Below are 12,888 nucleotides of genomic sequence, written 5' to 3' on the forward strand. Positions count from 1 at the left end.
AGCAAACTTAGCCGTTATAGTTTTCCTTGAAAGTTTGATATACTTATTACCATTCGATTCGATACGACTAAGCTCGATTTTAATGAAAATTTGCACTTTAAAGTTGAATATTTTGCAAACTAATCACTGAATCGAAAAATCGTCTTAGCAAACCCTTAATGGGTTTAAAAGACCAATCCAACGATACCACACACTATAGGGTTGGATGAGAAAAAAAACACCCCCACTTTACGTCTATGGGAAGTACCCTAAAAAAATGTTTTTTGTACTATTTTGTCGGCATAGTTTATATATATCCGTGCAAAATTACAGCTTTCTAGCATTGATAGTCCCTGAGCAAAGCCGCGGACAGACAGACAGACAGACAGACAGACATGGCGAAACTATAAGGGTTCCGTTTTTGCCATTTTGGCTCCGGAACCCAAAAATGGAATTCGTTGTCGTGGTAAAAAAATATTCAGTACATTGCATTGCAGAAATTATAAGGTCCTTTAGCAGTTAAACTGCAATAACTTTTAAATTATTAAAAACTAGTAAGTGATACGAGTATACCATTTTAAAATCTAACTTAGATGAGCGTATTTTTATTGCATAATGCCACTTTAGTACATTTTTTTTAATCGCGAAGGGCCAAACTTAAAGGATGAGGCTGAAAAAAAATTAACAATTGGCGTTCAAGACCTTTTTCAAATAAAAGGGATTAAGCAAAGAATAATTGTACAGTGTAAAAGCCTTACTTTTTCGGAATGTTTAACAGTTATAAGATTTCATTAATCAAGATTTCATTAATCATTAATTAAGATTTAAGATTTCTTACATTTGTAGCTGTGGCACTAAAAAAATGTAGATGAGGGAGATTTTTTTAGATTTTCACAAAAAATTACGATATCTCAAAAACTAAGCCCTTTTTTACTTAACCTAAAACCTCATTCTGAGAGGTAATTAGCTACCCTATCAGCTGTTGACGGTATATCGTCGGTTTCTGGGACACCTAGTGTATGTAGCTTCCGGGCCCTATCCTAGTTTTTACGGCAGATGATTGCTGAGCTGTTTGTTTTGGCTTTTTTTTTTTTAATTTTTTATAGCTCTTTAAGCAATTTCTTTTCTTAGCTTTCTGTACCATACCGATACTTGTACTTTTTACCCGACTGCGAAGAAGGAGGGTTATGTGTTTGACGCGTATGTATGTATGTATGTCTATTCCTATGTCCTCTCGTAACTACTCAACGGCTAAACCGATTTTGATAAATGATAAGTCATTGATTCGTCTTAATAACGCGAGTGACACTGGGTACATTTAATTCTTAAAAAAACAAAATGGCGGATTTTTGGCGCCAAATAGTAAGTTTTCAAAAAATGATTTTTATTCGAACCTATCAAGTGGGGTATCAAATGAAAGCTCATTCTAAAAATATATGGGTTATAACCGTTTTAATATAAGTACCATTTTCACAGAAAAGTGTGAAATAAAAAAATAAATAAAAAATAAAAACCCGACTGCCTTAAAAAATACTAAAAAGAAGAAAACAAGCCTAGTGGGCTAAAACTTTGTTAAATAGCTAACTTAAAGTTCAACAGTCGGGACCCATTAGGTAAGAATTTTTGAGCGTCACGATTTGAATGGGTCCCGACTGTTGAGCCCACTAGGCTCGTTTTCTTCTTTTTAGTATTTTTTAAGGCAGTCGGGTTTTTTGATTTTTTTAATTTATTGTTTTTTCGATGCGAATAGCTTGCATATCTCCAACTTGGGTCGTCCAACTTGGGTCTGGAAGCACCTGATTTTCTGCCTCTACCAGGAAAATCGCTTAATGTATGATGGTCACTGAATCTTCGAATTGTGTTTTGCACAGCATGCTTACACCTTCCTCTTTCGCTAGCTTTCTGTAACTCATACCCTTTACAGTGCACCATTTGGAAGTCATAGATTTTTGCTTTTAATTGCCCTTTATGTTTAAAAAGGAGAATAAAGACGATTTTATAATACAAAGTACCCCAGACCTAAAGTATGGAAAATGTGGTTTCAGTTAAATATCCTGAGATTTTGATATGTTAGAGATTTCAAAGACCTGAACAAAAGTCTCTAAGCGTGCTACCTCTTTGTTACCGAGTCCCTTTCAGAGTTTTGTTCAGGACTTTGAAATCTATAACATATCAAAATCTCAGGATGTTTAACTGAAACCACATTTTTCATACTTTGGTTCGGGGCCCTTCCTTCATTGACAAAGGAACAATCGAAAGATATCAACTTATTATTACCCAACTGCAAGGAGTGGTATTGTTTTTTAAATGCATAACAACTTTTTTTGAAGACTACTTGTGTGTATCCATAATAAACTATCGTCCTTCCTTACGTACGCAATAGTGTACCTTGGGACCTGAAGATGCGCTACTATACAGCTGGGTATTTAGTTATTTACACGAATAATAAAATAACATAATTATGTATGATGACGTCCGGTCTTCTCGGTCTTGACCCGGACGATAACTCAGCGGGGCACCAGTGGGAAAAGAAAACCTGACATACCGCACTGTCAAAACAATCTTAACCGCATCTTGCGCTCGATACAAATACGATTAAATAAAGTAATTAACTGTCTTAAATAATATTTAGTTTATATTTAACGGAATAGTGCGAAGAAACAAGACAGTAACTTTATTGATAACATCGTGCGAAGAAGTGGTGGAATTTACGGATGGAATATTTTGTATATGGTGATATGATGACATGGCTATAATAGTGCTAAGTATTTAATTTTCCTAATTATTTTTTTAGTGTCATCATGATTTAATTTATTCAAACGAGGTGATTTGCTGGTTTCCGTTCAGCCCTTTGTCGCTTTGCTTTGACTCATTAGTTTAAAAAAAATGAATCATCATTCAAAATACTGCGTACTACATTGTGTACGAACGTTTGATGTGATGACGATGTGGCCTTCTGAGGGCGCGGATGTTACAAAGCAATTATTATCCAGCGTATGGACGATGACAATCACTATGTATCCAACAGTCCGACCGGCCCTAAAATAGCCGCGACCGATCTCTGTCTAAACAACCCTCTATATTTCCCTATACAAGTAAGAAAAGTATTGAATAAACGCAAAATAACAAAAAAAAACTTTAGCAATAGCAACCTTACCTTGCACACAGGTGAAAACTTTAAAGATGGCCAAAATTTTAAATATGAAATGTGTATTTTATTATGAAAAATCAAGCATTATTAATACTATCTATCTATATATACATATAAAAAGTCCTGACTGACTGATTAACGAATCACCAACGCCCAGCTCAAACCGCCTCATAAGGGCAAGGACAGACTCCTTGAAATTTCCTCGATGTAGGAAGAGTCCTGATGTCTTTTAGCAATACTCCTTAATAATGGCCTTAATTATTTTACCCGTCAAGGACATAATTATTATTTTAGCATAGTTAACAGCTTTTAAATGACTAAGTGGTTGGCGTGATAATGTGGACACGCAGGACAAAAACGCCTTTTTTTTAATATGAACCAACTTCTCTGTTCTTCTCTGTTCAACCATCTTTAATTTTATCACTTAGGATCACAAACTCGGTGTCTAAATATATACATATTTCTTTTTATAAGGGTCAAGTTCTCAAAGCATAACAAACGGATAACATATATTGGAACGAGAATTGCCAGTTATAATTGATACAATATATATCATGTATAATTATCAGGAAACAGGAAAAGCCGTTAGTCAGAGTCACATTCGCTCAATGTGTAAGGGCATTCCAAGAAGATCATTGAGTGACGGATGACTTGTGCAAATTAAGCTCAAACGGCGTAAAATGGCAGATGAGATCATGCCCTGGCATTAATTTAAGTCGTACAAAGACGGTTAATTAGGTATTTAGCAAACCGGTCATGCTGAAGTGCAATCTTTGACCTAGGAACTTGCTTGTATTCATTCATATACCTTTCTTTATCCTATTGTTATTTTAACATTTAACTAGTGAATAACATGTAGCTTTTTGATTTTGTTCCGATTCCAGATGCTTCTTTGAGGTTACATTGACTAAGCATTATTATTGACCCCTCTCATGGGCATTAAAAATGCGTTGTGTAGTGTCGTTGCATAAAGGCTGCAATGCCTGGGTGCCGGTAAATTTTAGGGGATTTTGTCGTTCAAGTACCTAGGTGCGGTATATTATTGAGGAATTGTGAAAAAACTCGAAAAAATGAGTTTTAACTAAACATGTAGTAAAATCTACATTCATCATTAAAATCGAAAGTGGAGAATCAGTATGCATGTACTAATGTAACGCCAACTACTCGTTTAGCTACGAGACATAAAGCCATGATATAATGGAAAATACTAGTTTAAATCAATTAACTTAAATTTGTAAACAAAGAAAGAAAGAATAAATTAATTTCAAATTTGTAGTTAAAATATTTTGAAATTCTTGAAAGTAATTCATGAAAGACAACAAGGAAGTACTACTATGCGGTGGTTTTGTCATTCTGAGTCATCTGGCTGGAAGGACATGTAAAAGTTCCGCCAAGAATCCACCGATGCCAATTAAATCATTATTAGGAAATCGGTATTTTAAACACAAAAAAACATTCACAACTTTTTGTGATGGAACGGCACATTTTTCTATCGCAATTGCTATCTCAGAAGTTTCATCGACAATGTTAACATCACTTATCCTGACATTGACAGCCATTACCCAAGCAATCTCTGGGCGCAATCAATGACATATTGCCACCTCCCCCCTCTTCCAATACTACGAGTATTCAACTTGTATTTAAAAGCAGGACCACATTATAAATACGACAAAATGATTTTTGAATCTGTAAAATGTACAGTGACCGTAAAATTGATACATACTGATAGTAAAACTACAAGCACCCGAGCAACCCAGGCGGTCGAGCATCTATAAAAATACACCATGACATCATGGTGTGCAAGTGAGAGGTGTCCGTCTCTTTCGCACTAGTGTTTATTATAAATACACGACTGCATATACTCGATTCCTATCGTACTACGTACGTAAGTCCGTTCGGACGTTGATACGAAAAGGCTCCAACGACACCCGATGTATCGATTAATAATTCTCGATGTCATAAAAAATGCGTTAAGTTAACACATAAAGATAACTATTAAAAAGTAGAGCCAATACACAATAAAGAAATGTTACAAGCATAAACTTTTAACAAAAAACGTAATTAACATAATAAAACCACCCTTTTTTCACTTCAGTAAAAGCGCTCTTATAAAAATTAAATGCGTTATAACAATAAACCTTCAAAATGACATAAAAGGCATAGTTTAGTAACAAAATGAGTTATGTACATATTGATTGATTCATTCATGAACTCTTGCTACTTATCAGAAGGCTTAAAATAGTTAAAACATACAACATATATACAAAAATTCAAAGCGTATGCATAAAGACCGCTCCAAAGTGTACGAAATGAAAATCATTGATGTTTGGTAATCGCTTATCGGTTGTTATATTTGTATTGGTTAGAAATACATATGTAGTGTACTAAATATTATATTTTTAATAAGCAAGCAACGCGTTGTACACAAAAAGAGGAAGAATCTACTGCCTACGTACGATACGTAAATAGTTCCAAGTCGTGATTGTTTACAACACTAGCATCACGAATTCACGACTCTATGCATGCTTTATTCAAGTTATAACGAACTACGACTCTACCCATAGCCTAGCCGAAACCGGAACCAGAGTGGCTGGCGATCAGAGGCTGCTAATTAATGAATTGTTGTATTTAATATGGGTATGGATAACATTACGAACAAGTGAAGCGATCGTAATACACAGTGACAAATAACCTGCTAGTACTCTTAACGGTTGTGATTTGGCTGAAGTTTAAAGCTGCATCCATATCCACTCTTGCACCTTACCGCAAAATTGGTGAATACATAAATATATTGGCACGATCAGTTAAGTTCTTTTGATGTAAACAGAGAACATGTTTTAGACAATTTTTTCGTCGCTTGACGGTTATTGTTCGTACACGCTTTTGGTATTATTAATGAGAAAACAACAATATAATGTATAAACACATTTACATTAAAAAATAATTATTTCCAAGGTGTTTAAAGATAATATGGACACTGGTCACACTGACTTCATGATAATTTTGATTCAAAATATAGCCACGCCTGTGACGCAATGACGTAGTTACGTCGTCCAATGTATGAAAATATTTGTCAAACACAACACAAGTAAAAAATCCTGAAAAATATTACAGGAGTGCTCAGTCAAACTAACCTCACTAGTTACCGACATATTCTGGATTAAATAAAAATAACCCTTGTACATAGATAATTAGCTATGAAAGAACGCTCACGCTCCTTTTCTACCTCTTGTTCTTTTTAGGGTCCCGAAGCCTTTGTAAGTATGTAAGTCTGACTCGCACTTGGCCGGGTTTTTTTTCTAAGCGCACGGACGACTATGTGAAGACCTGACGTAAGGATTGCAAATAACGATCCATGTTAACTCTGGATGAAAATATTGAAGGCAAGAGAGACAAGTACAGAGGTTCTTTTTAGTAGATGCGATGATTGATAGGTAGGAAATTACAGTGTAGTCAGAACATACAATAAGAGATGACTTGCATGAGAGGGAATCCTCTTACTCTAGGCCTTTTAATTTTTTTAAAAGACACACCTCTTCAGGTAAGTGAAACTTTAAAGCTTTACTATTTTAGTTTGCAACCGACGAAAAAAAACGGAGGAGGTTCTCAAGTCAACGCGTAATTTTTTTATGTATGACCACGCATAACTTTTTATTTACAGAGTAGTCAGATTTTTATAATTATTTTTTTATTGGATAGGGTGTATTGGATACCTTGACGTTGGTATTAAATAACTTTGGATAAAAAAATACCCCAAGGGTGGAAAAAGGATAAAATAAAAACTTTTTAACAAAAAAATTTAACCGCCGAAAAAACTGAAAGAAAAATATAATACCTTTTTTGTTTTGACGTTTATCTAGGTACCAGTTTGAAGTCGGTGCCTCAGCACTAGCCAGGAGAAGTGGACCTATAGTCGTCTACCTGATGGGCTTCTATCACTCCTCCTGGTTCGTGCTGAGGCACCGACTTCAAACTAGTACCTAGATTAAGGTCAAACAAAAAAGGTATTATTTTTTGCTTTTTAATTTTTTCAGCGGTTCAATTTTTTTGTTAAAATGTTTTTATTGCATTCACGTTACAAATGTTCATGTTGCATGTGCTGAGGCAGTCGCAGTATTTAATGGCTTTATTAATTTTATAATATAATAGCTCTATATGACTCGTCGACTTAGGAAATCCTAAACAATAAACACAGGAGTGAGTGTAATCCCACTGTGTCTTACTGTAGGGACTTTGGCAGTACTATTAGTTATCTGTACTTTAGCAAAAACTCGGACCTATGTTCGTAGAACGTTTTCATTGTTTGAGACAACTCTGTAGAGAACATTTGACACAAAATGTTCAAAAACATTTTTAACGGTGTGATCTGATTATTTACAAGTAAAAATCGGTCAAATGCTGGCCGGCCACGCACAGTGTATATACTACCATGTTTTTTTTTTCAGATTTTTTAAAGACGTTTAGCTTGTGGCTTGCGGAGGGGTGGACACGTACAGTCGAAAAAATTTAATCATGTCCCAGGGTGGAACCATTGTGCTACTAACGTCATGTTGACATCTCATACTTTTGCCAAGGAAATCATAGTGAAATTGATTATTAAAAGGTTCCACAAGGGTTCCACCCTGGGTCATGATTCAATTTGTTCGACCGTACATCTAACAAAAAATAGCATTTAAATCTTAATATTTGGCAAACGGATCCTAATTCGAAAACTATCCAACGATACCCCACTCACTACGGGTTTAGGCGAAAATAAAAAGCATCTTCAGGTTACCTTTAAAGTATATTTTTAACAGTTTGTTGGCATGATTAACTTATACATGCAAAATTACAGCTTTCTAGCATTAACAGTATCTGAGCTAAGCCGCCAACGGACGGACGGATACGGCTAAACTATAGAATAGAGGTTTCTTGAAGGAATGCGAAACCGTAAATTTAAATGAAAAAAATAATTAAAATGGGGTTTGTGAATTGTCAAAAGTTTTGAATAATTAGTTATCCGCTGAGAAAATTACGAGACAAATAAAAGGAAGACTTTCTAATTCTGCCAAATGTGCAATAATGGTGCGTTATAAAAGTGATCTTAACTCGGTGTCCTCCATTTGGGAATCATGGCATCATCATGTCACGACTAATAAACCTTTGTTGGTCAGAATTAGAGAGCTTAACGTGGATTAAAACATAAATGCCGCTATTTGAAAACACCTTTAAAAGCGACTTCAAAAGTAAAGTGCCGGCCGAGTGTGTCGCAAATAGGGGATATTTGACTCCGTGGCGACTCATCGCACGTGACGACATTAAAGCTTTTGAATCTGACGTAATTTAAAGTTGTTGACCCGACGACGTCTGTCTGCCCATACCCTGCACGGTGTAACGCCTGCGCTTACGGATCCTATGTGTTAGTTTGAACGCAAAATATCAGCTCTTCTAAAACAAGACACGGGCATCATACATAACACAAAATGCTTAAGTATATACTACGCGCCATGCTTTAAATGCACATAAATCCTCCATTTATTTATTATACTCGTAATAGTGCCTAATGTACACATGCGTAAAAAATTGCGAAGATAAACTGATTAACCGTTTCACCCCGCATGTGAGAGCGACAATGACATGCAAATAGCAAAATTGAATCAACAATTGGCATAGCAGTGTAATTAATTAGCCAATCACCTCTATCCCGCCTGCGGGTAAACAAGCCATGATGTCATGCGGGTGTTGTTGACCCAACGAAACGCACGGCACGGGAGTATGCCATTCATTTCCTACATAATACACGTATGACATATAATAGCTTCAGCAACACCTACATCATTGGTTTCGTCAGTGGTTTGTGATCAGTCATATAATGGCCAATCTTTTATTCACATTACAAGAAAGTCATTACAACCAGTTTTTTCGCTTTTATATTCAGCAAAAACTGTTACTTAAATACAATACAAGTAATTACCACCATCAGTATATTCGCTTTATTTTGACTTACTTATTCGTGTAGATATTTTAGACCACAACAAAGAGTTGTTCATTCGACTTTTTTATTATTATTGTTTTTTTATTTAATAAATAAAAATAATCTACCCTAATTTCATCTGTTCCCTGAAGACTCTAATAGTGAGAACTAACTGTTTGCAGGACTTCAACCGAAATTGTAAATGATTATTAGAACAATTTTATCAGTTTTTATTAGCTTATTAGTTTTTATTTTAGTATATTTTATTTTTAATTAAGTTCCTTCATTTTGTCTATTTATCAAACGTACTTTATCGTCAACACTTGATTAACATACTTTTTGTATTATTTTTATTTAGATTACAAAATGATCCAAATGGGCCTGTATCTATAAACGTATACATACTATGCGTGTAGGTATGTATCCATAAATTAGTTTACTTATCGGAATAAATACATTAAATGTAAAATTTTAATAAAAAAAAATGTAAAATGAATTATCATACCTGGCAAAAGCTCCTTTGACGACTCCATTACACTGGGCAGTGTTTACAGGTAAGGGTTCACTATTTTCTAAGTTCGGGGTGTGCTGGTCCCAAGGCTCAATGCCGCACGACAAGGCGGGGCGTTTGGTCGGTGTCGCCCGAGGGTAAGTGTGAGGACGAGCGGAACTAGACACCGCGGCAGACATATCCTCACTTCTCCTATGACTTCTCGAACACAAAGCACTAGCTGCATTCTTTAAGTGTGTACGAATACGGCTGCTACGAGGGGTTAACACAGCACCATCCATCTTCGAACACAACTGTCACTGCACTTAGTGTATATTCGAATCCATGTTTATGGTGTCACACTGCACTGTCCTGTTTAAAGTTAGTCACCGTTGTACATCCATCCTAGTGATGCGCCGCAAGCTGGTATTTATTCGTGATTTAAAACTTTGCACACTACAGTATATTGCAGCCTTACGAATAAAATTGTATTTTAAATATTATTATCGCGAAAGATGTAAGCTGCGTTTCCATGTGTTGCGAGGAATGTGTTTTTCATTAACCAATAGAAATGCTTCATTTACCTCGCATCGCACAGCACATCTCTGGTGGAAACAGCTTAGCTGAGGTCAAGGAAAAACACATTCCTCGCAACACATCCTCGCACATTATTGGTGGAAAACTTGGAAACGCTGCTTTAGGGCCAATTTTAAAAGGGTATGATTTTATTGATCACCAATTAAATGCGTTTTCGGGCGACCTAATAAATAATATTTGTTCCTAAAATAGTAGATCTGTCACCTAAATTGAATCACCAAATAATATTAAAACTGTTAGTACCTAAATATTATTTAAAAATTACTCGGAAATAATATTGATCATCAAATAATTATATTGGGTTCCAAAATAAGAGATGTGTCACTTAAACTGAATCACCAAACAATATAGAAATGGCTTCCTAAAAATTTATTATAATCACTGGAAAATAATATTGATCATCAAACTGAGGGTCGCAGCTGTTCTACCTAACACTTACTCTTCCTCGCTTCGGTCGTCGTCGTACCTAACTAGACCTGCCTTAGTAGAATAGGTAGAAGCATCGAATTAAGGAACTGGTCTATTTATTAGGTGACAGATCTTTTATTTTGGTGATCGGATTTTGATGATCAAACTATAATTTAGGATACAGGTTGACATTAATTTGATGACTCATACTTAGAGACAGATTTGATTAATTTGATGACCAATATACTTCTTAGGGATAGATATACTTAATAATTAGGGTATCGCAGTTAAGTGACAGATCTAAATTTAAGTGACAGAAAATATAGTTCCCATTTAAAAGTGGGGCCAAATTATCTAGGGGACTGGTGTAGTAAATAATCATTAGATGTCGAGAACTTTTGTAATATTTCTGTGGTATTTTCGAACGCCGTTAGCTACTCTCGTCTCGAGATCACAAATATACAGCCATGGGGTCAAATACAGGGCGCCCTTAAAACCGATGATAAGCCGTTGACAGTTGATAGGGCTGCTGATCCTTCAGGCTCAGTTTTTGACATAATAAAATAAAATAAAACACTGTAATTTCCTCGCTCAGCTTAGTTTGTTTTAATGCAACAGCCTGAAATGTAAGAATTTTGAAAATCTTAGCTTCTGTCAAATATTTCTGAATGGTAAGGCTTTTACATGGTATAAATAGTTTTTTTTTTCATGTTTAACGCCCTATACAAGGTGTTAATTAAATAACTGAAAACCTCAGACACCCCAAAAATATTTTTTCATTTTAAGTTAGTTGATTGAATTTACTTTTAAATACCTTATTATTTGAAAAGATATTCGTGTGTTTTGCTAAGTCATTAATTATACTTCATTTTTAACTCTACACTCATGATTTGTATTTTTCAGTTGCGCATTGACGTTTTTAGAAGAAAATCACACAGTGGCAGTAAACCAGCCAGTATTAAATTATAGAAATAGTATGCAACCTCACTAAAATACTTAATTGGCGCCTGTTGCAGTCGGAACTTTTAGACTGGGCACTATAACAAAGGGATTTAAAAACACAAACACAACCTAATTTAAAACATAGTGTAATCGATTCTACTCTCCATTCTGAGCAAACTACTTTCTGGTTTTCAGTTATTAATTTAACACCTTATATTATTGTATATGTAGGTACTAGGTACATTGACTTATTGTCATTGGAATATAGGTATTTAACTTTTTGTAACGTTCATATATTTATGACCACGACTGTACCTACTGCGTTGATAAGTTATCTTTTATCGAATAAGCGTATGATTTATGACAGGTAAATGTGAAACTTAACTAGGTAGTCAATATTTAACGTTACTTTCACTTTCCAAAGTAAACCGTGAATTAAAAAAGATGGTAATTAATCGATAACGATAACTCATACAAATAGGCGAGAATGTAATCTTATAGTAGGTATGTATGTATAAGTAGTTGACGAGTTTCCTCGATGTCTTATATCTATTTACTACGAGTACGTAGTCAGTATTTCTTTACCATACAAATAATCGACCAAAGATTTAGCTCACATTTACCATCCTAAGGTCCAATTTTATTGCATGTCAGAAAATACAACCGAATTGATAACCTCCTCCTTTTTTTTGAGGTCGGTTAAAACGTCAAGATCTCTTGTTAAACAATGTCAAAATTAGCCGTCTCCAATTTTTTTATCAAGCACCTAGGAAATATTATCTTCTAATGTAGTGAAGTAATTCCTCGGGCAACTTTAAATTCTAAGGGTCTGTTTCACCACCTTTTGATTAGTTTTAACTGACGGATAAATATGATGCCGTCTCCGTCTATTTGAACAAAACAAACAGAGACGGCAGCACATTTATCGGTCAGTGAAAGTTAATTGAAAACTACGTAAGCCACAAAATATTGGTGTGTGTATAAGCGAATTGAGAGAGATGTAAAATTTGACATTATAATTTGACAAAAAAAAACACTAAACATGTCTTTTTTCGAAGTAGGTGCAATCGATATCTTACTTATAAACACCAGAACTGTCTAGGAGCTCATAAATATCTGAACAGGAATGTATTATCAACAGCGTAAGTGCATGTTCAGATATTTTAGATCATCTAGACAGCTCCGATATTTATAATGGCGACTGTATCAAGTTTAAGTTACCGACTAACGACAACTTTTATTGCTGGGCAAAAACGTCACGATTTGTATGTATTTATGAACTGTACAGTCAGTATCAGAAGTAGATGAGTCGTTGTACGCGTACACACCTTCTTATTACTTAAGCAAGAGTGTAGCGTGTGTTATAAA

General features: G+C 35.0%; 1 protein-coding gene across 8 annotated transcripts in view; it reads right to left on the reverse strand.

The window, feature by feature from the left end:
- The window catches only part of raw (NDT-like domain-containing protein raw), a 100,743-nt gene that overhangs the window by 49,924 nt on the left and 37,931 nt on the right, over positions 1 to 12,888 (reverse strand). For 3 of the 8 annotated variants that reach the window (XM_074086936.1, XM_074086910.1, XM_074086930.1), the window contains exon 2: positions 9,589 to 9,996. The exons of 2 other annotated variants lie outside the window; for them this stretch is intronic. In XM_074086936.1, the coding sequence (XP_073943037.1) occupies positions 9,589 to 9,875 (287 nt within the window). In that variant the 5' untranslated portion in view covers positions 9,876 to 9,996. Of the gene's footprint in view, positions 1 to 9,588; positions 10,047 to 12,888 lie in introns of all 8 variants that reach the window. 3 more of the 8 variants (XM_074086920.1, XM_074086945.1, XM_074086899.1) reach the window with 1 other exon arrangement.

This window comes from Choristoneura fumiferana, chromosome Z, assembly GCF_025370935.1.
Source record: "Choristoneura fumiferana chromosome Z, NRCan_CFum_1, whole genome shotgun sequence".
Taxonomy (NCBI): Eukaryota; Metazoa; Arthropoda; class Insecta; order Lepidoptera; family Tortricidae; genus Choristoneura; species Choristoneura fumiferana.